We start from the raw sequence: 25,746 nt of genomic DNA, 5'->3' as shown, positions 1-25,746 counted from the left end.
AGTTGAGGTTTAGTTACTGAATATAATTGAAAAGTTAGTTTTTAATGTTTGAATTTAGCTTATTTATAAACATTGGTTAGTAAATAAACATTTTCAATAAAACGATAAAATTAATATCTACATATTATACCAAAAAGTGTTTTGTGTTTTATTTAAGAAAGTAATTTGTACCAACAACCGTCTTAAATAGCTCATTAACGTTTTGAGACAAACAAATATATATTTTTTAGAGTTAATCATACAAATTACAGAATTAAATGAATACATTTCTTATAGATTTGAAGTGATTTTTTGACATAACATGGGTAGATTGTCAAAACTGAAATGAAATTACCTACTTACGCAATTCATTGGATTCTCTAATCAGAGTGATTAAAAATTGTTCTAAAAGATTTGTACCATGACACTCAAAATAATAAAGGTTTTAAGAGTTTATCAGCTGTTAAGTAGTATTCACATGAGAGCGACCAACGAACGACGAATGAATTACAAAATGTGAGTTAATATACTTTTGAAGACATATTTCCACACAAATTCTTAACAAAACGATAGCAATATAGTTTCTATTTGATTTATGATACATACTTTTACTTTTAAAATCCTAATATACAACTCGCAACGAGTAAAATAATCGCTGGTTTTGGTTTCGGTGGTGAATGGTGTTTGGCTGTGGCTCCTTGTCAAACTTTATTCGCCCCGAATTAAAAACTCTCATGTTTTCCTCACTTTAATTTTTTGACAGGTCGCTTTAACCTTCATTGAAAACTTCCATCATTGAACAAAAATTCCTGATAAAAATCAAGCATAATTGTTCATCCCTGACATCAGTACTCGCACACAGTAATGGTTGAGAGTTTTAGGTCCCTATGCACTAGTTCTCTACGGAATGTTGAGCCACCTAATTTAGTATATTTAAGTTTAAAGTGGAGCATTGAAAATAAAATTGACAGGTTGGATACCTCATTGAAAACACCTTCTCAGAACTAAATTAATATGCCCAGTAAAATATATTTATTTATTTTTATAAAAAGTGTGTAAAAAGAATTTCGTCTATAAACTGAATGTTTTGAGATGTAAACATTTTTCCAGATATTTCATTGGTTTTAAATGAAAGCTATAACAAATCTGTCAAATTCTAGTGATTGGTTTTAATGATGAAAACCAATAATAGCTATAATTGCTTAATAAGTCATATTTAAGATTAATGGACAGGTCTTAGTTATTCATTGGTTTTCAGTATTGAAACCTGTCACTCAATAACCGACCATTATTGCTATCATTGAATATTTGTATTGCTTTGAGAAATGTTACACGATTCAGTTTTATTTCTTAACATAATAAAATCAACTATTGACATCAGAAAAATTAATTTTTAGAAGAATTAACCTCTTTTTCTCAAAAATTCCTATCAAACATTTGTTTAGATTAATTTAAATTTGACAGTTTACATTTCTAAGATTTTTGAAATTTGTCTTCATTAAATTTACAGATTATCCGAAATTCATGATTCAAGGCTTATTTTAAAGGATTCAAAAAGCACTCAAAAAAAGGTTATAAGCACTATTTTAAAAAAAGCTTATTAAAGTAACCAAAAGTAACCACAAAAGTTTATACTTCTAAAACTTAAAAACTAATTAACGTACAAACATCTTTAAGACATAATTTTATAGAAAATTGTTTTATTAGATCATTTTATGAAAATAAAAATTTCTTGGAAGTTATTATTCACTGGTTTCTTTAAATCCATAAAATAAACAAAAGAAGTGTCAATATATAATAATTTGTAAGAAAAAGTGTGTTTGACTCCCTTTCAACGCACCCGCCAAAAATGTATTATTGCAGTCTAAACTATCCATTTTTCTGCATTACTATTTGAGTTGTCTTATTTTAAATGGTTATTTTGTGTAAACTTTCTGACATTTACCTTTAAAAAATTGACAGATTTTGATTTTGATGATGTAATAATTTCTACACTGCTTGGTATGCAGCTCCAATAAATAACTCTCCATAACTTAGCCAAGTTTAAATTGAGCAAAGCATTATAGAGGAGTCATACGCATAAAAAAAAACACATTTAAGTTCTATCAAGAAAAAGAGAATAATAGCCTTTTCAAATCAAATCCAAAACCACGTTTTTGCCAAAAAGTTTTCGAAAACCGAAAATCGTTCACACAGAAAATTTACATGTTTTCATTTGCCATTTAAATTTATTCAATACCGCCTGTCAAATTTTGAATTGATGAAAAAATTTGTGAGTAAAAAGTGAATTCAAATTGAGTTGAACGTAATACTATCTCGTCTAGAAAAAGAGTTTCAATTGAAGTTCTGGGGACTGGTGGAATGGGCTCACGAAATGAATCAACAAGAACTACAAGCTCGCTTGGCTGCAGCTATCCTCTTTGTTTACTTCAACCGGTAAGAACAATTAACTAAGGAAAAGTTAATTGTCTAGAAAATATACTCGTATAATAGAACCAACAAAGAACAAAACTGTTACTATAAAAATTCATTTTATTTAAAACATTTTCTTCTTCTTTCACAACAAATTTCAATCCAAAATACTGAGCTTATGACTATTGCTTCTATTGGCCAAATGTGCCTTCAGAATCGCCATATATTGTGGCCATTCGAGCAACTTATAGGCGGGGTTGAGAAGATTTTGAACGATTTCGTGTAGGTCATAAAGGCCGGAGCAGAAAAGGTCAATTCCTAGTTCCAGATTCGTACCAAAATCACACTCATCCAGAGCGATCACTGAAGCTGAAATTATGGGCTGCGATTTCTCCATGACAATCTCTTTGGCTTCTTCCTTTGAGGATTCGCTTGGCTTGTCCAAAGCACTGAGGTTCTTCTTGGTGTTGGCATCGCTTCCCATCAAGGGGTGATAGCCCACTGTTGTGGTTTTATTCACTAGAACAACGATTCCCACATTGTGAAATGTTTTGGCGCAAATTTTCCTAGCTCGCTGCGACTTAGCCTCCACCTGAGATTTTATTTCATACTTATTCTCCTCAACAAATGAACTTATCGCCTTTCTCAATTCTCCCAAACCCTTGTGATTGCACGGGAAAGTCTTTCTTCAGGTAGTAAGCGAAAGCGTCGAACATATTTGTGGCGACGAGTTCGAAGAAGCATCCCTTGAAACTATGAGCAAGTCTTCCTCGTCCTTGGGGTCGTCACGCCAGTAGCCATAGTGAATGCTTGTTCCTCGCTTAAGAAAGAGCATTTGAAACTGTTGCGAGCCCCTGACTGCTAAAATTCCTCAAAATATATCGATCGAGGTTAAAGAGCTGGCACGCTTGCGACGCTCGGCTAAGCTCGCCGCTATGGGGGGGATCTTGCTCTTACCTCGACCAGAGCCAGCAACAAAAACATAAAACGTGCCTACAAAAATGACAACACAAATACCACCACCACACAAATATATACCCGCTTATTTGGTATCACTGGTCTTCACTCACTTGACTTGACCGCAGCTGTCATGCGGCTCGTCCACGCCCTCCCTTCCGTGGGTCCGTTCAACATCCTCGTCGGACCACCCTGTGACTATACCCTTCTCTATTTAATCATCAGCCCATGTCTCCTCTTGGTTCAGGTTCACCTCTTCCCACCCCCTGAAACTTTTATCTTACCACATCATGTCTTCAGTTCAACTCAAGGAAAAACATAAATTGGCGTGATGCACATTTTTATTAAATAATAAGATTGATAATAAAAAAAATATCTATTAATAAATAAATTTAAAAAAAATATAAATAAATGACAAAAAAAACTCTGAGACGGATGCCAACCAAAATGAATCAAATCCAATTTGATTTTATAGATACTGAACTAATTAAATTTTAATTACTGGGTTAAGCACAACCAGAAAAATCTAAAATGTTTAAACTAATAAATAAATAAATAAATAAATAAATAAATAAATACATAAAATAATAAATAAATAATACATAAATTATACAAAAATGAAAAATAAATAAATAATAAATTAAATCAAAGTAATAAATAAGCAAAATCAATAACACAAAGAAAACAAATATGAAGATTAAACTTCACTTGGATTTCAATATAAAACTTTTCAATTTACCAACACTTAAACTAAAATAACCTATTCCTTCTTCTTTTTTTTTAGATTTTGTTTTATAATTTTTTTTTGTTTTGTTTTTGTATTTTATTGTTTTTTTTTCTTTTTGTTCAGTTTTTTTTTTTTTTTTTTTTTTTATTTTATTTTAATTTCAAAAAAAAACCAGTAGTCGGGTTCGATCCCGTCGCCAAAAATTATTAATTACTTTTTGTGTGGGTGTACTACTTTTTTTGGACACCACGGTAAATTAACTTTTGCCTAAGGCCAACTCGGTTCACTCCCTAACAGCCCTACCCTAATCGAGCTCGGTTAAAGTAGCCTACTGTCGGAACTTTAATTCTACCTCAACGGCAACGCGACTACGCGACAGTGTACGACCCGACCCTGTGTACCTCTTTTACTTTTTGTTTTTGTAAATTATTTTATATAGTTAATTAACTTCTTCACATGAAATGAATCAACAACAAAACTACAAATAATTAAATACAAATCACGCCAAAAAATGATAAAGATTAAAATTACAAATTTCTGCTTCTTGCTGAATTCAAATATGATGCTCCTCCTGTGCCTATGTTATATAAAAGACTTTTACATAATATGTAAGATCGTATTTAATTTCAATTCTTACAGACTCTTGTGTGGCCTCTTTGTTTGGCTTGACCGTTTTGACCGCTGCCTGCGGATCAACGGTTATGCTACAGTGACTAGCCTTGCCTACTTCGCGAGTCTCGGGCCTTTAAATTTCCCGAACTAAATTTTTCGATTTATGTTTCTTTAAATGTATCTTCTGTTTTATCCTCTAGATTCTACCATCCACCGCCTGGACCCTGTCCGTCAATTCGGAGCTCGAGTAGGGATCTTTGCAAGCTAGTTATATACATATATCGCACTTATTGCACTATTTAAACTAATATAGGTATAAAACTGGTTCGACTTACCGCCGTATCTTTTATTCTGTTACTTCCGTATTATGTATAGCTGGGCTACTGGCTACTTCACCGTATATTTGAATTTATATATATTTATTTTATTTTATATACCACCATATATGTTCTTATATGAACTTTACTTTATTTTTAATTTCTTTTAATTTTAAGCCACTCGATTAAAAGATGCCGCACTTCTTCACTTTTACTTTCTTTTTGCCGTCGTCGTCAGTGGCTTCCAACTTTGCTACCTATTCGGGAAAGCTTTGAATTTTTCTCAGTTTTCTTTTCTTCTCTCACCCTACTCTAAACTCCTGGAGAAAGCTGGCTCCTTTCTCCGAACTACTCTCCTAAATTTCTCAGAGCTACCAAAGAATCGTTTCCCTTTTGGCCTCATGCCAGCCCTGACTTTTCGCCTCACCTTCTCCTGTGGTGAATCTAGCCCTTCGCGCATTCCAGGTTGGCCTTCCAATAGAACTCACTTCTGTCCTGTCAGTTTCGTCGCAGCTTGTCGTCGTTTGTTGTTATTTACTTGAGTTACATTTTTCGTTCGCCTTCTCGTCTCCAGTATCCTTAACGTAGATTTTCGTCTTAAATGTTATTTGTTTGTAGTTTTATCGTATCTGTTCTTTGGTGTTCTGTCGGTTTGTCTGTTTGTTCCTTTCAGGATATTTGCCATCATCATTCCTTTTGCTGTGGATTGTGACAGCTTGTTGATGTCGGGCACCGGGTGTTTCAAAAAGTAATTATTTTATAATTTTCTGTTAATGTAATTTATCGTTATAATTTATTTTTATTTTTGTGTAGCACTGCCTATATCCGAGATCGCAACAAAACACCTGGGTGGCGGAGTAGTTTAGCTCGACGCGGGACAGGTGGCAACGATCTCGGCTTCGGACGTGGGGAAGAAACCCACCCATATAGCCGGGCAATAGGGCGTATGCCTTATCCTTGACCTAGTCAACAACTTTAGGAATCGCTCACGATGTTCCCACTCCTAGACAACTGTATCCACCGGAATCAAATATCTTGCTCATTTATTTAGTTTTGAAACTACTGAATATATTTGTTTGTCCGTTTTTGTTTTTTTTTTTTTTTTTATTTTATAGAACATAGGTAGGTACAGACTATCAAGACACGATAAAAATTCATCATACGAAGACACGGCAATAAATAATAACACTCAAGCAAACACGAACGTAAGTATAATAACAAGTTAAATCTAATATTGCACGAAGTGAGGTTGGTTTTACATGATGATCAGGTAACTAAGCTAATATTGCACTAGGGAAGGTTGATTTTAGATGATAACCAGGTAACATTGTGAGATATAACAACGGATAGTCAAGCTAATATTGCACTAGAGGTTCATAGCTATAACTACATCTTAAAGCAGGTACTCGTATCACAGATTTATTGTTTTAGGTCTTTCGTGTGGAAAACTCCTATCCTTTTCCCAGACAAGTTTTCAATTTCATACATATTTTTCCCTACGCTTTGAACTATCCGGCATTTTATAAATTTCGGGCAAAGTTTTGCCGATAGATACTTAGATGAATCGCTTAGTACGAAATTCCGTCGATATACTTCCTGCCCGGGTGAAAAATGGACATTCCGGGTTCGAGTGTTATACGATTTGGCTGCCTTTTCATTTGCTTTACTCAGATTAAGTCTTATTCGTTCTCTAATGCATTGGAGACGTTGCTGATGCGGTAGTATATGCATTTCTCCGTCGCTTAAAGAGTTTAGCTGTCGGTTTAACTCATAATGGTTTCCATGGGTCATCATGTTAATACCAAATAGCGCGAAATACGGCGTTACTCCAATCGATGAATGCACTGAGCTTCTGAGAGCGCAAGCAATGTCGCTCAGGTGCGAATCCCACTCACGCTGGTCGTCTTTTAAATATGACCGTATAGCCGCTAAAAGTGTCCGGTTTACGCGTTCGGAAGCGTTGGATTGCGGAGAATAATTTGCAGTTTTGAAATGTCGTACTCCGTATCCGGCTAGAAAGTTTTGGAATTCCTTCGCGCTAAACTGCTTTCCGTTGTCAGAGTGAATGACTTGGGGCACACCAAACGCATTAAAAATTTCGTTTTTCAAAAACTTAACTACGCTCATACAATTCGCTGAACGCAATGGCTTCAAAAATACATACTTTGATAGATGGTCCAACGCTACAAAAACATACGCATTTCCGCTTTTCGACCTCGGGTACGGACCTAAAAAGTCAATATAAATCTTCTGAAAAGGGATGTCGGCCACGTAACTGCTGCTTATAGGTGGGCGTAAAATTTGGTTTGAGGGCTTACTTTGCTTACACACGTCACACTGTGAGATATAAGTTTTTATCTGTATAGTCATGTTTGGCCAGTAGAAAAACTGCCTGATTCGGTGCAGTGTTTTTGCGATACCGCCGTGAGCTGCCCGCGGAGGCTCATGTGCTACTTTAATAGCCTTCCCAGTTAAACCTGATGGTAGCCATAACAGCCAGTTATGATCAACCATAACTCCATCGTTGTCGGTTGGTAACGCGCGCTTATATACGAAGTTATCTTCGACTTTTAAATCCGGCAGTTGATTGGTGTTGTCTTCGATTGTTTTAATCAAATTCTGGTATTCTTCAGAACAAAACTCTTCCGAATCGAGATCTACCATCGGTTCTACATCCGTCAACTCCATGCTTTCAATATATGCCCGAGAAAGTGTGTCTGGCACGACGTTCAAAGATCCCTTCCGGTGTTCTATATCGAAGGTAAATGCCTGTAGGTCTAGACTCCACCTAGCCAACCGGCCACTGAGGTCCTTCATCGTCATCAACCACTTGAGACTCGAGTGGTCGGTGATGATTGTAAAGTCCATCCCCTCAATATAAGGACGAAACTTCTTCACTGCGGAAACGGCTGCCATGCATTCCTTCTCGGTCACACTATAATTCTTTTGACACGCATTCAACTTTTGCGAGTGGTAACCCAAAGGACATTCCTCACCATCATCGTTCTTTTGGAACAGGACTGCACCGATCCCCGTGTCTGACGCGTCACATTGTACATAAAATCTTCGCGAGAAGTCCGGTCGTGACAACACTGGTGCTGAAGTTAAGGCTTCCTTCAACGCTTTAAAAGATGTCATCGCTTCTTCAGTCATTTGGAACTTTCCTTTTTTCTTCTTGAGCGTATCGGTCAGAGGTGCGGTCAAGGTGGAAAAATTTCGGATAAACCGTCTATACCACCCCGCTAAACCTAGTAGCCGCCGGACCTGCCTCGGATTCTTCGGTACTGGAAAATCCTTTACCGCCTCCACCTTAGCTGGATCCGTCTTCACCTTTCCACCACCAACGATGAAACCCAGGTATTTAAGCTCTTTAAAGCAAAACCTAGATTTCTTAACGTTGATGGTTAGGCCAGCCTTCCTCAGGCATTCGGCTACTTCCTCTAGCAAGGCGATGTGGGTCTCGAAATCCGGAGATACCACAAGCAAATCATCCAGATAGACGAACACACGCTCTCTGAGACGTGCAGGAATCACCTTATCCATTAACCGACATAACCTTTGGGCTGCATTACACAGTCCGAAAGGCATGACCGTGAAATGATATAAGGGTCTTCCCGGAACCGCAAAAGCCGTTTTCTCCCTACTCTGTCTCTCCAAGGGTATTTGCCAGAACGCATCCTTCAGGTCTACGCTGCTAATGAAATAGGTGTCGGACAAGCGACTTAGCAGACCGTTGATGTGAGGCATCGGGTATGCATCCTTTTTCGTTAAAGCGTTTACCTTCCGTGAATCTAAACAAAATCGATGTTTTATCGACCCATCTTCCGCTTGTTTCTTAATGAGCACCACTGGAGAACACCAGGGGCTTTCGCTTTCCTCTATTACTCCGAGGCTCAACATTCTGTCCACTTCCTGGTATAGCAGGTTCTGTACTGCTGGAGAGACCGGGTAGTGGCGTTGCTTTACAGGGACTGCGTCTCCGGTATCTATGACGTGCTCAAACATTTCGGTTTTCCCGAGTCCATGCCGATCAAAATCCAAAAAACTTCCCCTAACCTTCTCTAACCTAACTCGTTGTTCCGGCGACAGTTGATGGCTGTTAGACGACTCGCTGATGGATTCTGATGCGGATATTGAACTAACTATCATGGGCGCGATCTGAAACGCTTTCCAGAAGTCGACGCCGAGGTACAATTCTTGGTCTAAGTTCGGTACCAAGAAGAATGTCATTTCGCGACTTTGTCCTTGATACTGTACCGGAACCCGAATTTTACCTATAATGCTTTGATTCTTACCGTCCGCCGTTTTAACACCGGCTTTATAATTTGTCATCGGAACGTTTAAGGTTTTGATAAAATTCTCGCACCCTTTTCCTAAAATACTTATGCTAGCCCCACTGTCCAGCAGACCTAATGCTTCAATGTTTTTAATTGACACTTTGGCATACGGCCTGGGGTCTGTGCTAACACTTACCATCGTTGACAAAATGTTTTTCTTATTTTCTTTTCTGCATTTATATCTCTCGCGTGTTTTTAAAATTCGATTGCTTACTTTACTTTTCTCTCCTCTAAATATTCTTTCTCGCGCTAGCTTATATTCTTGAATCCGAACGTGTAACGGTTTTAATTCTCTAAATTTTGGACTTACATTTATATTTAACTCGCTTTCTCCCCTTCTCTGCAGAATTCTTACCTTATTTGTTTTATAATTAGTGGTATCTGATACGTTCTTTATTAAATCGTTAGGGTCTAGTTCTTCCCTAGACTTTCTTGGGGATTCAGAGGTGAACGCGACTCCCCCAATGATGTCCCGCTCCTCACCACGTTTTCCGGATGGCACTTCTTGCATTTCGGCGTTATGACACCTTCACATCCGCATCTGTAACAAAATATATTTCTGACAGTAGACGGGCAATCTCTAAAAGAATGTCCAGGCGACTGACAATTCCAGCACGTCAGGTTCTTCGGTTCGACAAAATCACGATTTCTTGGCCGAGTTCCTGACTGCTGAAATGCCGCTATAGTTTCTTCCTGATTTATCGCGTCTTCATCAGCGAACGCTAATTCATTGGCTTTGTACCGTCCCACTGGTGGTCTATGTTGCTTTTCCTGCTTGTCTGGCCCCGGAAATGCTTCTTCTGCGTCCTTACAGGCCACCCTTAGTTGGTCCATCGTAAACAGCAACTGGGGATACACCAATCGTCTGATGCGCTCGTTTAAGTTCCTCTTTAGCGCTCGTACAAGGTCCGCTTCCGACATTGGCATCCTGAGCTGTGATTTCAGCTTATTTATGGCCGTCAGAAAATCTTCACTGGACTCCCAAGCTCCTTGTCGACGATCCATGATGTCACGCATGATTTCCAGGTCTGACTTCGGATTCCGATAGCGCATAAGCATGGCATCCCGAAGGTAAGGCCAGCTAGCACCACGACAGGTTTGCTGAAACTGCCAATACCAGTCATACGCTGCTCCGGACAGCAACAGGTGGAAATCCTTTAAAATCTGCGACCAGGAACAGTCATAGTGATGCTGCAACGTCTCAATACGAAATATGAACTCTTCCACGGTAAGACACTCTGCTTTTCCGTTGAACTTTATTCCCCATCTATCAATTTTTATTGGTACTTTATATCCCGCATACGGCGGGGCGGTGGGTCGGTTCCACTCTCCCGACGGGTTGGACCGCGGTTGAGCTTTGCCTGCGTGGTCGTAAAAATTGTACCCTTCGTTCGGGCCGTTCAGGAAGCCAAGTGTGCGGTGACTATTCGATTCAGGACAATGCCTACGGCCCTCCTCAAACCTCACGGAATTCCTTTGACCTCTTTCAAAAGCGTGATCTTCTCCCGCGGGTCCTGCACTAGGAGCCTTAACTGGTCTCGCCACTCTCTCTTCCAAAGGCGGACGCTCTCGGACCGAATGGTTAATCTCCTTCATAAACTCCAAGAAGTTTTTCCTTACCTCCGTTCTTAAGGATTCTGACACCTCCTCCTTCAATGAATCGGCATACGACTCATAAGCCTGAACTACAGCCAGATTGATGACGGTTTTTAGTTCCGCTGACACCTTCACCTGATCTCCTGGAAGCGCGTCGGGCCTCGGTCGAACTGCTCTAGGCTCCTCCGTTGTTCCGGAAGCTACCTCGGCGAATCGGTCTCGTAGCTGTTTGGTTGGCCTCACGCTATTACTGGCCAATGCGTTTTGGTTTGATGACTTTGGTATGGCTCCTCGGTTCGATGGGTACGCTCTGTCATCTGATCTTGGCTGCTCGGTGTTTCCCGAAGGCGGTTCACAACTGCGTGGCTTCGTCCCAGTTCCGGTTCCAAAGCCTCCCGCTTCTGGCCTCTGTTCGGTTAGACCTCTCGGATTAGGATCACTTCGTCTATCTCTCCGGCTATCTAGCAATATAGATTCGCCTTGCCAGCTTCTAGTCCAAGGATTTCGATCCCACTCGAGGGTCGTTCTTTCCGGATCAACTTCGCCACCCAATGATCCTAACGGAGCTGACCAGTCGATAGGGACAGGATCGGTCACCTTTTCTAGCATACCCACCCAATTACTTAACCTTTCCTCTCGATTATCTGACTCCATTCCGGGTACCAGAGTTTCCGATCGATGCGACCGCTCATCCATTGTCAAGTTACTATAGGACGGCGCTGATAGTGACTCGGTGTTCCTCGACTCACTTGGCTGATTCGTATTGTGTGGGGTGAGGGAATTTCGGTTACCCTGTTCCTCATTACTCTTAGGGGAGTGGACTACTGGTGACATATTGGTTTCACGGTTTGAAACTTGCCTAGTCTGAGAACGCGTTACAATAGGATCTCTTATTATCCCAAGAGATCGATCTCTGGATATCATAACCTATTGACTGACCTTCCAGCCTTGACTTTATTTCTACCTAAATTAAATGTCCTTTTCCTTGTTCTTACTTCTTCACTATCTATATCTGTTTCTAGTTTCTATTACTAATATTTATCCCAAAAGATTATTAATCCTCTTAAGCTTTTATATACCTTCAAACCTTTTCAAGTAACTTTTAACTAACTAACTTTACTGTTTGTTGATTTTTTTTTTCTATTCATAATGTGCGGGGGTGTTGGAGGCACCTACCACTGGAGACCACTTCTTTTCTACCTGGACTGATGACTATCTAAGTAAGCTTTTATTGACATTGGATTCCAATAAGCGGGAACACATAGAAGGTAACATTTAAAACAGGACGATCTACTTTAATCCTGGCGAAATCAGTCAAGTAAGTCGTCGCGATTGATTGGTATTCTTAAGAGCCACCCAAGACAAGACTTACGACTTTCCTTGGCCAACCTCGACCGGATTATCGTAGACATAGACGTTCTGGTTGTTTTTTTTTTTTTCTTTTCTTTTTTTTCTAGCCTTCCATCTTAAAAGAACCATACATTGTCGCGGTTAAACAAACGTTCTGAATAGCCATTTTGCTAAGACTTACAATGAATTACGAACTCCTTGATGAAGACTAAGAAAATTCCGACACTGTCTCTGCTTTGTAAGGCGATGTATCTGCCGCGATCCAGCAGTATGTTATGACTTTCTGTCTGAAGTCTTGCCGATACTTCGCCTACTCCGCAAAAGTAGTAAAACAAAAAAAACGTCACTTAGTTCAGCTCGGATAGGCTGCGATGATGACGATCGGTAGAACGTCGCGGATAAAAAGGCATTCTAAAAAACCATCCTCCTCATGACTTACGCTCTCCGAACTCCATCATCCAAGCTGCCCCGACTGATAAACAAGACTGAGGGAAGGAAAGGGAAAGAAAAAAAATAGAACAATAGACATAACGTTGCAACGGTATTTTAGTAATCTCGTCGCGTTCTGCAAATAAGTTGCCATATGTGATATTGTAAATTGATTGCGAAACGCGGCAAAAATTTTGCGAAAACTTCGAACAAAAGTTGAAAATAAATTTGAAAAACGTTGCAAATAACTTGCAAAAAAAAAAGAGAAACTACTGCAAACCGGTTGCAAATGCGTTGCAAACTAGTTGTAGATTGATTGAAACTTCATTACGTTGTAGATACTATTTAACAACCTGTTGCAAAAAGTTGCAAACCGGGTGTCGAAAAATTTACCAGTAAGTTTCTATACGTTGGGCGCCATTTGTTGCGAGCCCCTGACTGCTAAAATTCCTCAAAATATATCGATCGAGGTTAAAGAGCTGGCACGCTTGCGACGCTCGGCTAAGCTCGCCGCTATGGGGGGGATCTTGCTCTTACCTCGACCAGAGCCAGCAACAAAAACATAAAACGTGCCTACAAAAATGACAACACAAATACCACCACCACACAAATATATACCCGCTTATTTGGTATCACTGGTCTTCACTCACTTGACTTGACCGCAGCTGTCATGCGGCTCGTCCACGCCCTCCCTTCCGTGGGTCCGTTCAACATCCTCGTCGGACCACCCTGTGACTATACCCTTCTCTATTTAATCATCAGCCCATGTCTCCTCTTGGTTCAGGTTCACCTCTTCCCACCCCCTGAAACTTTTATCTTACCACATCATGTCTTCAGTTCAACTCAAGGAAAAACATAAATTGGCGTGATGCACATTTTTATTAAATAATAAGATTGATAATAAAAAAAATATCTATTAATAAATAAATTTAAAAAAAATATAAATAAATGACAAAAAAAACTCTGAGACGGATGCCAACCAAAATGAATCAAATCCAATTTGATTTTATAGATACTGAACTAATTAAATTTTAATTACTGGGTTAAGCACAACCAGAAAAATCTAAAATGTTTAAACTAATAAATAAATAAATAAATAAATAAATAAATAAATACATAAAATAATAAATAAATAATACATAAATTATACAAAAATGAAAAATAAATAAATAATAAATTAAATCAAAGTAATAAATAAGCAAAATCAATAACACAAAGAAAACAAATATGAAGATTAAACTTCACTTGGATTTCAATATAAAACTTTTCAATTTACCAACACTTAAACTAAAATAACCTATTCCTTCTTCTTTTTTTTTAGATTTTGTTTTATAATTTTTTTTTGTTTTGTTTTTGTATTTTATTGTTTTTTTTTCTTTTTGTTCAGTTTTTTTTTTTTTTTTTTTTTTTATTTTATTTTAATTTCAAAAAAAAACCAGTAGTCGGGTTCGATCCCGTCGCCAAAAATTATTAATTACTTTTTGTGTGGGTGTACTACTTTTTTTGGACACCACGGTAAATTAACTTTTGCCTAAGGCCAACTCGGTTCACTCCCTAACAGCCCTACCCTAATCGAGCTCGGTTAAAGTAGCCTACTGTCGGAACTTTAATTCTACCTCAACGGCAACGCGACTACGCGACAGTGTACGACCCGACCCTGTGTACCTCTTTTACTTTTTGTTTTTGTAAATTATTTTATATAGTTAATTAACTTCTTCACATGAAATGAATCAACAACAAAACTACAAATAATTAAATACAAATCACGCCAAAAAATGATAAAGATTAAAATTACAAATTTCTGCTTCTTGCTGAATTCAAATATGATGCTCCTCCTGTGCCTATGTTATATAAAAGACTTTTACATAATATGTAAGATCGTATTTAATTTCAATTCTTACAGACTCTTGTGTGGCCTCTTTGTTTGGCTTGACCGTTTTGACCGCTGCCTGCGGATCAACGGTTATGCTACAGTGACTAGCCTTGCCTACTTCGCGAGTCTCGGGCCTTTAAATTTCCCGAACTAAATTTTTCGATTTATGTTTCTTTAAATGTATCTTCTGTTTTATCCTCTAGATTCTACCATCCACCGCCTGGACCCTGTCCGTCAATTCGGAGCTCGAGTAGGGATCTTTGCAAGCTAGTTATATACATATATCGCACTTATTGCACTATTTAAACTAATATAGGTATAAAACTGGTTCGACTTACCGCCGTATCTTTTATTCTGTTACTTCCGTATTATGTATAGCTGGGCTACTGGCTACTTCACCGTATATTTGAATTTATATATATTTATTTTATTTTATATACCACCATATATGTTCTTATATGAACTTTACTTTATTTTTAATTTCTTTTAATTTTAAGCCACTCGATTAAAAGATGCCGCACTTCTTCACTTTTACTTTCTTTTTGCCGTCGTCGTCAGTGGCTTCCAACTTTGCTACCTATTCGGGAAAGCTTTGAATTTTTCTCAGTTTTCTTTTCTTCTCTCACCCTACTCTAAACTCCTGGAGAAAGCTGGCTCCTTTCTCCGAACTACTCTCCTAAATTTCTCAGAGCTACCAAAGAATCGTTTCCCTTTTGGCCTCATGCCAGCCCTGACTTTTCGCCTCACCTTCTCCTGTGGTGAATCTAGCCCTTCGCGCATTCCAGGTTGGCCTTCCAATAGAACTCACTTCTGTCCTGTCAGTTTCGTCGCAGCTTGTCGTCGTTTGTTGTTATTTACTTGAGTTACATTTTTCGTTCGCCTTCTCGTCTCCAGTATCCTTAACGTAGATTTTCGTCTTAAATGTTATTTGTTTGTAGTTTTATCGTATCTGTTCTTTGGTGTTCTGTCGGTTTGTCTGTTTGTTCCTTTCAGGATATTTGCCATCATCATTCCTTTTGCTGTGGATTGTGACAGCTTGTTGATGTCGGGCACCGGGTGTTTCAAAAAGTAATTATTTTATAATTTTCTGTTAATGTAATTTATCGTTATAATTTATTTTTATTTTTGTGTAGCACTGCCTATATCCGAGATCGCAACAAAACTCTGGAGGATTATAAAAGAACCGACAGTGCCGCAAATAGTCACCGGGGCTTTTATTTTCGACGTTGGCAAATTTTCCATATACTGTAAACAAAAACCCAAAAGCAATAATTCTTATTTTGTGATTAAATTGTATAAATAATATTACTTACCACGACCAAATTTATTTCAAAATGAAATATTTGTTTTAACAGCAGCTATCAGCTGTTTTGTTTACATTAATTTGAGGGCTGAATTTTTCAAAACGTTTGTTTGTTTAGTTCAACTTTGATTGCTACTAGTTTTCGAGAGGTTTAATATAAAACTTGTGGTTTACGAAAACATGTGTTTTACCAAAACTTGTGTTTTACCAAAAATGTATGGGAAAACTTGAGTTTTCGATGTATGGTTTCGGACAAAACCGATAATTTCGTGAAAGCCGTTTTTCCAGTTTGGTGTGAAAAGCCTATAAAATTAGTTTTGGTTAGAATTGTTAGCACAGTGTACTAACAGCTAGCTATGCAACCCCACTGCTTGGGATCACTATAGCAACAAAAAAAGTAAATATGGCAACACTGAACAAAAAATAGGAAAGAAATGTCAAAATCAACCAGTTTTGCGTGTTTTGTATGTAAAAAAGTGAACTTTGAAATAGAAATAAAGTAAATTTGAAACAGAAATAAATGTTTCCTCGCTCTAAAATTGCTATAGTGATTATTTATTTGCACATATCTATCAAATAAAACAAACCGCTAGTCGAAATTCGTGCCGCGGTAATGGAAAGTTGAGCCGGTTAAAGTTGACGTTTGAAGACAAAAACGTTTAAAATTTAAATTTTATACAACCTCAAATAAAACGTCTCATTATTTTCTATTCCCACTGTCACCCATTCCAATTATTGATAACAAATCCAACAAATAACTTTTCCATTCCAATTTTCCAATCAGAGATTCACTTGCACTTCTCTACAATACCATATTTTCCCCCATAACATTCCAACATTCCAACATCCAGTCAAACGTCAACTAAAATAAAAATTCCGAAAACAAAAACAAAAACAACACCCTCGCAAACAAGTTTTCTTCTCATCTCTCATCATTTTACACATTTTTTTTTAAATCACAGCCAACTTCACTTTACTCACAACAAATAAAAATGTTTTGTCTTTTATTTTGTATTCAACTGAAACTAAACTGGAATATGGTTGGCGGTCTATGAACATGAACATGAAGTAGAAGTGATGATGGAGTGGACTGGACACTGGACAAGAGTTGAAGAGTGTTTTGTGTACGTTGTCGGTGTGGTTTAGATTTTTAAGAAATTTTAACGTTTTTTCGAGCTAATTTAATTGAAATTATATCCGAAATTTATAGAGAAAACATTGGACAATATTTTCAAGTGAATTTTGTTAAAAAATTCAAGTCAAAAACATTGAAATTTTGTTTAAAACACAAAAAGAGTCGACTTCGAAGAGACTCAAGTTTAATAAATGTGGAACTGCTGCTACTGGGACCGCGAAAAGTAAAAAAAATTAAATTCCGTCCATGAAAACGAAAAGAGTGAATAACAACAAATAAAACAAGAAGTGTCTTTTTTTTACCCTATCGTCGTCGTTGTTGTCGTCGTCGTTATTGCTGTCCTCGCCGTGCGTCGCATCGTAGTCATCGTCACCGTCGTCGTGGTCTTCCTCGTCGCATCGTGGAGAGTTGTCCTGTGCGACTTGATCTCTGTTAAAAATCACTTCACTTCTTCTCCCAATATTCAAGTCTCATAGTCTGGATCTGGATTCTCAAAAACTTGAAAACTTCTATAATCCAATTCCGGTATTTTGGTCATTTTTACGCTTTTTTCGATAATCTTTTCTTTTTCTTATTGTTTCCAATCAGCTTTTTTTTTACTCATTTTGTTCTTCTTTTGCCTTGCCTTGTCTTGTCTTGCCTTGCCTTGCCTTAGCCCGTTTGATTTGCACCACAATAAAATTTGATTTAAATTCAAATTCCGCACTCATTTGCATATTTCGTTTATTTTATTTCAATTCATTTGATTTGGCATACTTAATTCTTGTTTTGGCTTTTTCCTTCTTATTTTTGTGTTGTTGTTTTATAATTCAAATGATTGTTTAACAAATCTGTTGTTTTGTTGTTTGTTAACATAGCTAGCTATTTTATTTTTAACTGGTTTTATTTCGACAAAGAAAGTTCCTTTCCACTTTCCAGTTTCAGAGGAAATTTGGACGGTACAGCTGGACAGTGGACACTATATCCACTGCCACTAGGTTCATTTGCCTATTTGTTTTATTGTTGTTTTTGTTGTTGTTTGTTTACTTATTATAGAGCAACAAATAAAAACAAAATCTTATCACAAATTATGTCAAGAAACTTAAAAAAAAGAAACAAAGATGCGGTTGGGCGCGAACTGGGTCTCTTATCAACTTGAGAATTGCATTCCTTTGGGTTTCTTTGTCTGGGCATTCATAGTTTACACAAAAATTAAACACCAAATGGTAGCTTCGTAGCTCCAGCTGAATCTTTATTTTTATTCTGATAATAAAAACATTTTTTTTTTCTATTTTGTTCCACATTACTGACAGCGAGCGAACGTGAAATTTATGTAAATTCCGTTCCTAATGGGTTTAATGTTTTTCTTATCATCAGCATTTTTGTTGTTGTTGTTTGTTTTGTTCGCTGGGTAATGTGTGTTTTACTGATGTTCGGAATCTAATATTTCTTATCCTATAAAATTCATAAAATTAGTATCGTTATTTGGTTTGTAAACAAAGACAGAGCATGGTTCATTTTTTCGGGGGAAAAGATAAAAAAGACTGAATTTGTGTAAACTGCAACTCTTTGTGTTGAAGTTTGATGCTTACCCAAGCGCACAATATGTAAATAAGTAGGTAGCCATATCAAGTTTTCAACTTTTGTAAAGATACATAAGTTGATAATTGTTATCTTACTACGAGAATGGGAGGTCTAGAAGAATGGGAGGTTTATAAGACATTATCAATCACATTTATTTTGAATTCACATTTAAACAAAGGGAGATAACTTTGGTGGCGCTACAGCTTCTAAAAAAACTGAGTAGTGACTTACACAGCCCAATAATTCCTTGATTTAGATTAAGGAGACTTACTTTAACTTTACTTTTGAATAGTTATCATATCGTAATTTGCATATCAGTGAAAATGATAATGGTTTCGAATTTAATTGTGTTGAGTCTCCTGAATTAATAACTGCTATCAGGTCGATTCACTCTTATGCTGCAGGTTCGGATAACATCCCTCCAAAGTTTATTAAATTAATTGCAATTTCAATTGCAATTAAATGCAAAAGTGCAATAGTTTTACCTATTCCTAGAAATAATAATGCAATAAGTTTACATCCATTTTTCATTAAAGTTACAGAAAAAATGTAGGCAGACCAAATAATAACTTTTTTGGAACTTCGTAACTAACTAAATAACAATCAGGCTTTCGTACTAAACATAGCTGTGAATCTGCTGTTTTGAAGGTCACAGCAGACTTTCGTGAATTTCTGGATCGTGGACAAATTGGTATAATGGTTCTGCTTGGCTTTTCAAAGTCGTTTGATAGCATAGACCACCATATCCTTTTGTCTTAGCTAAGCAATAAATTGAAAGTTCGGCCATTCAATTCTTTCAAAGCTATTTATTAAAAAGAAGTCATTCAATAAAAACTGACATCGGAACATCCAGTCCCTATAATATGAACATCAGAGTTCCTCAGGGTTCAGTTCTTGGATCTGTGTTGTTCTCTATGTTCATCAATGACTTACCTGATGTTGTTCAACATTCTTCTGTACATACAGTTGTATTCATAAAAATAGCATTGCTCTCCAAATAAAACAAAAAGCTTTCAATATCAACGTCATAATATATTTCATTAAACTTCTAATTTGTTCGAATTCTAGGGTTTGCTTCATGAACTTCGTTCTTAACATCACCCCACAAATTTGCGATGGGGTTAAGGTCGGGGGATTGAGCGAGCCACACCATAACGGATAACTCCTTCTGCGCAAACCATGATTTTGCCTTTTTTGACGTATGCTTTTGGTTATAGTCTTGTTGGTATGCGTCTTCGGCTCTTCTCACATATTCTCGAAGACCCTTTGACCCAAAAATAACAACTTTGCTTTCACCGCTCCACAAAAATTAAATTTAAATTTTTTAACTACCTCTATTCTTTCACTATTAAGATTCTAAGAACGGTCATTTCTGACATTATGATTATGAGATCTAAAAACCATAATCTTCGACTTTGAAGCATTAATTTGAAGATCCCAAGAGTTACAATACTGGTTAAGTTTGTTAATTTGCAGTTGTAGAGTTACCGAATTATCAGTAAGAATGACAAGGTCATCCGCATATAAAAGCACCTTAATAAGGAAATCACCCCTGGAACACTGTCTCCAATGTCGTTAATAAAAAGTGATTAGAGCAAATGACTCAAAATGCAACCTTTGCGGGACACCCACTTCTGTCTTAAATTGCTGCGAAGAGGTTCTACCATTAGAAACTACCGCTGTTGTATTTGAAAGAAGTTTCTCATATATTCTTAAACATTTTGTTGATAATCCAACACCTGCTAGTTTGAAAAGTAAAAGTTTTCTATTTATACTATCAAAGGCAGCTTTAAAATCTCCAAAAGAGAATAAAGATTAGTTTTCTTATCCAAAAAACGTTTAGCGACATTATTTTGTGTAAAAAATTGATCAACTGTACAGAGGTTAGCTCGAAATCCAGCCTGAAAACAACTTATTTTGTTGTTTGTTTCAAGCCAAGGTACAAGTCTAAGATATAGCATCTGTTTTCGTAATGAATTGAGAACAAAGATATGTACGTCTGTTGTTTTCGGGGGAGATTAGGATCTCCTTTTTCTTAGATCGCTAAAATGGATGACTCTTTGAAATTCATTGGTATTTCTTAGTTGTTGAACACTCGGTTAAGTAAGAACATTATATGTATGTTCTAAAAATTGTGAGCTGGCATTTTTCAAAAACTCGGCTGGGATGCCATCTAAACCCGAAGCCTTATTGTTTTTCATTTTTTCTAAAGCAAAAAGTAGTTCTAGAATTGAGAAAGGAGTGTCTAGTTTTTCGATGTAAATAAAAGGCAACGCAAAACATGTAAGATTCGTAAGGATCTGCTTTTGTAAGTTTTTCGAAATATGAGCCCATCATGTCGATACTGATTGGAAAAACATTCGATTTCTTTCGGTTACCTAACATTCGTACATTTTTCCAGAATTGTTGTTTTTTTTATAGAGGCATAAGTTTTTATAAGTATTATTCGCCTGCAGATAAAGATATTTCAAGTCTGAGTTGTTAGTATTTCTAAAGAGTTTCAACCATTTAAAAGATATTTCTTTGCTTTTTCTACAGGCATTATCATACCAGCTGCACTTGTAAAAAATGCCTCTGTTGGAAGTCTTAACACTACTACGCACCTCTGGAAGAACTAATATTTGAAGCTTACATCTTTCATCTATTCTAATTCTTAGGCTACGTTGCGAGTGCATAGAAAAATGTTCCACTCAAAAAAAGCTATTCCTTGTCCTGTTTTAATGATCGGTTTATCGCACTTTAGGCTTCCCAAAGTCATGGTCAATGATCAGCCCAAAAATGTTTCGAAGACCGAACGCTCCTAAGTAAACAAAAAAAAAAATAAATAATATTGGTTTGCCTCAGGGCTCTGTCCTAACTCAAACATTCTTTCGATATTGTATTAATAATATGCCTGAAACTTCTAATCCATTCATTTGCTGAACTGAATTCTAGATTTACAACCCTGCTCTTGGGTTGTGGATCTTCAACGGCAATGCATGGTAAGCTTATTAAATTCTGACCTAGACAGATTTTAACATGGACAGTCCAAAATCAAGTAGAATTTAATGTGTCAACAGATCAATGCTGCTTAATGGCATAATGGCTGAATCACAAACACGCTTCAACATCGCCTTCGTCTGCGTTACGATGGGCCTGCTACGAGTTTGCTTTGAATGACATTTCTATTATTTCATTCATCCAAAGAGTAAATATTTTGTTTGTTGACATTTTTTTAAAGTCCTTGAGCTGTCAGACAAAGCAAATGTTCAGATAATTGAACTAGAGCTTCCGTTCGGAGTCACATTACGTTACATTACGTTCTTTTCCTTACGATTGTCAAACGAAGCGTGAGGTCGAAGGTCCATTGTGATATCATGCATTGAATTCCTATGGCTGAACTCGTAAACGTCAGGCGAAGCGTGTTTGTGAGTCAAACATGAACTAGAGCTTCCGTTTGGAGTCACATTACGTTCTTTTCCTTACGATTGTCAAGCGAAACGTGAGGTCGAAGCTCCATTGTGATGAACTCGTATCTCGTAAACGTCAAGTGAAGCCGAAGCTGAAGCGTGTTTGTGATTCAGCTTTATGGCTGAAACACATACCTGCTTCAGCTTCGGCTTCGTCTGCGTTACGTAAGGCCTGCTTCGAGGTTGTTTTGAATGACATTTCTATTATTTCATCTCTCCAAAGAGCAAATATTTTGTTTGTTGACATTTTTTACAGATGATGAGCTGTCAGACAAAGCAAATGTTCAGATAATTGAACTAGAGCTTCCGTCTGGAGTCACATTACGTTACATTAGGTTCTTTTCCTTACGATTGTCAAACGAAACGTGAGGTCGAAGCTCCATTGTGATAGCATGCATGGAATTCCTATGGCTGGACTCGTAAACGTCAGGCGAAGCCGAAGCTGAAGCGTGTTTGTGTTTCAGGCATTAATTTACTATCTCTGCCACAATCCATAGTTGCACTTGCATTAAGTAAACAGAATATCTTGAAATTATCGGTACGTGTATCCCGAGGCAACTTTTGCAGGGAGATCACATATGCAATTTTGCCAAACTTCTGATATTTTGGTTTTCTGAAGTGCAAGCATTGTCTAATAGTCTGGTTTAAATGTTTATCTTTCAGATTTACGTCCAAGGCTTGAGTATACCTTTAAATCTCTGGACTGATGCTCCGTTACTTTGCCTAAGTTTCTTAAATAGTATTAAATGAAAAGCATTCAAATTGATTGTTATTGTGGTGATATCATTGTTAAATCATTTCCATCGCTTGAAAACCGTCTCAAAGTTTCTTGTCTCACCCTTTATTACCGTTATATAACAAATTTAGCAAACAATTAAACCATAATACTCGAACTTGTGTACTCATAAGAATACGATCCAGTCCAAATTCTTTCGTATTGTCAAGTACAGATATTCGTTCCTTAGCCGTACTTCACGAATGTGGAATGCTCTACCAAAGCCGGTCTTTATCAGTCATTATAATATTTTGGAATTAAAAAAAATGTGCACCGACAAATTTTCTCTCTATCTCGTATAATAAAATATAAATTAATTTCTAATACAGGGTTTTCCAATAAAAAGTTCCATTTTAATATTTTAAAAAATTTAAAAGAATTTATTAATATCTTCAATTAAGTTTCTTGAGGGCTCTGGCTCTTATTATAATTACTGGCTTTTCAGGAATTTACTTTATACAAGGGTTTGAAATTTCATCTATTAAAAAAAGTACAAAAGAAATAATAGTCCTACACAAATTTAAAATAAATATAAAGAAATAAGCTAAAGAAAGTTATGGTATAGCTTCCTAAAATGTCCTATCATCAAAATCATTAAAATATATAAGTTAGGTATTTCGAGAGGACCCCACCGTATGAATCTTAAAAAACCTGTTCTAGTTTTAACTAAAATAGAGTCCTCAAAAATGTGTGACCCTAAATATTTTTAACATCAAACAAGTCCAAAAATTGTTTCCAGCCTCTCCATAAAAACTTCAATCAATCTTGTTTAAAAACCCAAAAATACATAAAACAGGCTCGTGATTCCACGTTATAGATGTCTATTTACGGAAAAAAGTCCAAAGAGTGACTCACTACATTTAAAACGCGTTTAATAATTTTTTACTTTAAATTGGTCCATCCAACTCTTGGTGTCATAAAATTGTCACTCTAATAAGTCAAATGAACATTTTTTTATGTAACTAAGTTCTTGTGTCATCAATGTCTTGAAAAAAACCTGTCATTTCTTCCCAAAGCCATCGTGTGACCGCTCGCTGAAAACTAAAATACTTTTTTTCAATCTATCACCTTGCCGCCGCCCACAGAAATTGATGACTCTCCAAGTTGCTCCCCATAGTCAACGGTTTTTCATTTTAGAGCTTAATTCAAATTCACACAGCCACAATGGATGCGGCTGATGCGGCATAAAAGACCTCCTACGAAAAACCACAACAATTCGTGAATAAACTGTAAAAATAAAACAAATTTAGCTTGACCACACTTTAATGGTATTTTTTCACTCACTTTTTTGTTTTGGTCACTATGGTCCCCGCTGGCCGCCGCCGCCGTCTTATGGTGGTGCTTCCCACCTTTTTTTTATTATTGTTTTATTTAAGACAGACTTTTTGATTTTTATTATGCTTCCGTAGGCTGTTCTCATTCCATGACTTGTCTTAACACGCATAGCTAGAAATTAAATTAAATAATTATGCTAAATCAAATCATGTGTGCAAGAACTCAACGCTTTTAAAATTATGATGAGATGAGATCGGCAGAAGAGTTTGTGAAGTATCGAGATTGGGATCGGGAGCAGCGGTGGCGGTGGTCTGTCTGTTAAAATATTGTCCAATCCAAATCCAACCGAACCGGATGAATCACAATTAAAACTAGTTAACGCCAAGAAGTTGTTGTTTCTATTTATGATGCTTTTGATGAAGCCATGAGTGTAGCTGTAGCTATGGAGACGTTTGGTTAATGGGTTGTTCTAGTTCCAGCAACAATCACACCACCGACCGGCCACACTTTGTATTCGTAGGAGATAGCTTTGGCATCGTTGTTGTCTTTTTAGATATATGTCGTTTGTCTTTGATCGTTAACGTGTTTAGAGAGACAACTCGAGAGCTCGCTAGAGAAAAAAAAGCTTGAATTTATTATACTCTCGGATTGGCTTGGAATTAAACGTCCTTGAGAACTGGTCTTGGAAGGTATCTTGAGATGAGACAGAGAATGTGTGTATATAGTGTGCCAACATTATGCCAAGTCAATCCAAAAGAATAATAATAATTTAAAAATTGAATTAAAGAAAGAAAACCGCTAATTGAATTGAGTGTGCCTCGTGCGTCATTTTAGAGTTAAGTTGAGTATAAGTAGAGTGGTGTCAATTAAATGGAAGGCAAGGCGATTCTTTTTAATTTCTTCAACAACGAAGAGTCTTACATTTCTTAATAAAATTCAATCTTGCTTGACTTTTATTCTACTTCTGCTTCTCCATCTATTTTTCCTTCTTATGTCTGTCTATCAATAATTGATTGTAAATTATATTTTTTATAGAAATTAACCATCGGAATGCAACTTAATACCATTTAAACAAAAAGATACAAAAATTAATTTGCAAGGAAAAGAAAAAGACAAACAAAAATAAAAAAAAATATAAATTAAGAAGAAAAACAAAAATTTTGAAAAAATGAGTAAAAAATTTTCTAGAAATTCAAAATTTAATAATACAATGGATAAAATGTCGGAACGTTTGTATGACATTGTTAAAAGTGGTATGATGGTTAAACGGGCACAAAATAAAAAACGTTTTACACCTGTCAATTATAAACAAAGATGGTTTGAGTTAACAAAGCGAACGCTTTCGTATTTTGACGTTGAAAATGTTGAGGTAAGTTTGAGTTGTTGATGATTTTTGAGGAGAACTAACACGACTAACAAAGAATAAATTTAATATAAAATGAAAGGCTAACAGATTATTAACATAACCTAGTTTTATCTGAGCCGGCGACCCCCCCCCCCCCCCCCTACAGAAGTCAAATCTCTCATGAGATTTGAATTTCTTTCCTTCCTATTTAAGTTGTATGATAAAAATAGTAGAAAACGAATCCTAAAAATTCTATTTGACAGTTTTGACAGCAAATTGACTTATGCATTTCATATTCAATCTCTTGTTGGA

General features: G+C 36.7%; 1 protein-coding gene and 3 long non-coding RNA genes across 4 annotated transcripts in view; 2 read left to right on the top strand and 2 right to left on the bottom strand.

Moving 5' to 3' along the window:
- Positions 1-4,215: 4,215 nt before the first annotated feature.
- On the bottom strand, positions 4,216-5,332 carry LOC129950308 (uncharacterized). The gene is made up of 3 exons (XR_008782099.1): positions 5,023-5,332; positions 4,713-4,951; positions 4,216-4,652 (listed from the first exon to the last, which is right to left on the bottom strand). It is a non-coding gene; the product is annotated as an uncharacterized LOC129950308 (long non-coding RNA).
- Positions 5,333-5,496: 164 nt separating this feature from the next.
- Positions 5,497-6,089, top strand: LOC129950307 (uncharacterized). Its single transcript, XR_008782098.1, has 2 exons — positions 5,497-5,752; positions 5,818-6,089. It is a non-coding gene; the product is annotated as an uncharacterized LOC129950307 (long non-coding RNA).
- Positions 6,090-14,120: 8,031 nt separating this feature from the next.
- Positions 14,121-15,068, bottom strand: LOC129951341 (uncharacterized). The gene is made up of 3 exons (XR_008782173.1): positions 14,928-15,068; positions 14,618-14,856; positions 14,121-14,557 (listed from the first exon to the last, which is right to left on the bottom strand). It is a non-coding gene; the product is annotated as an uncharacterized LOC129951341 (long non-coding RNA).
- Positions 15,069-16,917: 1,849 nt separating this feature from the next.
- The window catches only part of LOC129949037 (tyrosine-protein kinase Btk29A), a 247,380-nt gene continuing 238,551 nt past the window's right edge, over positions 16,918-25,746 (top strand). The window contains exons 1-2 of the mRNA XM_056060245.1: positions 16,918-17,552; positions 25,125-25,458. Of these exons, the coding sequence (XP_055916220.1) occupies positions 25,258-25,458 (201 nt within the window). The 5' untranslated portion in view covers positions 16,918-17,552; positions 25,125-25,257. The remainder of the gene's footprint in view (positions 17,553-25,124; positions 25,459-25,746) is intronic.

This window comes from Eupeodes corollae, chromosome 3 (genome assembly GCF_945859685.1).
Source record: "Eupeodes corollae chromosome 3, idEupCoro1.1, whole genome shotgun sequence".
NCBI lineage: Eukaryota > Metazoa > Arthropoda > Insecta > Diptera > Syrphidae > Eupeodes > Eupeodes corollae.
The sequence above is the reverse complement of the archived record's forward strand: the minus strand, read 5'-3'. Positions and strand labels throughout refer to the sequence as shown.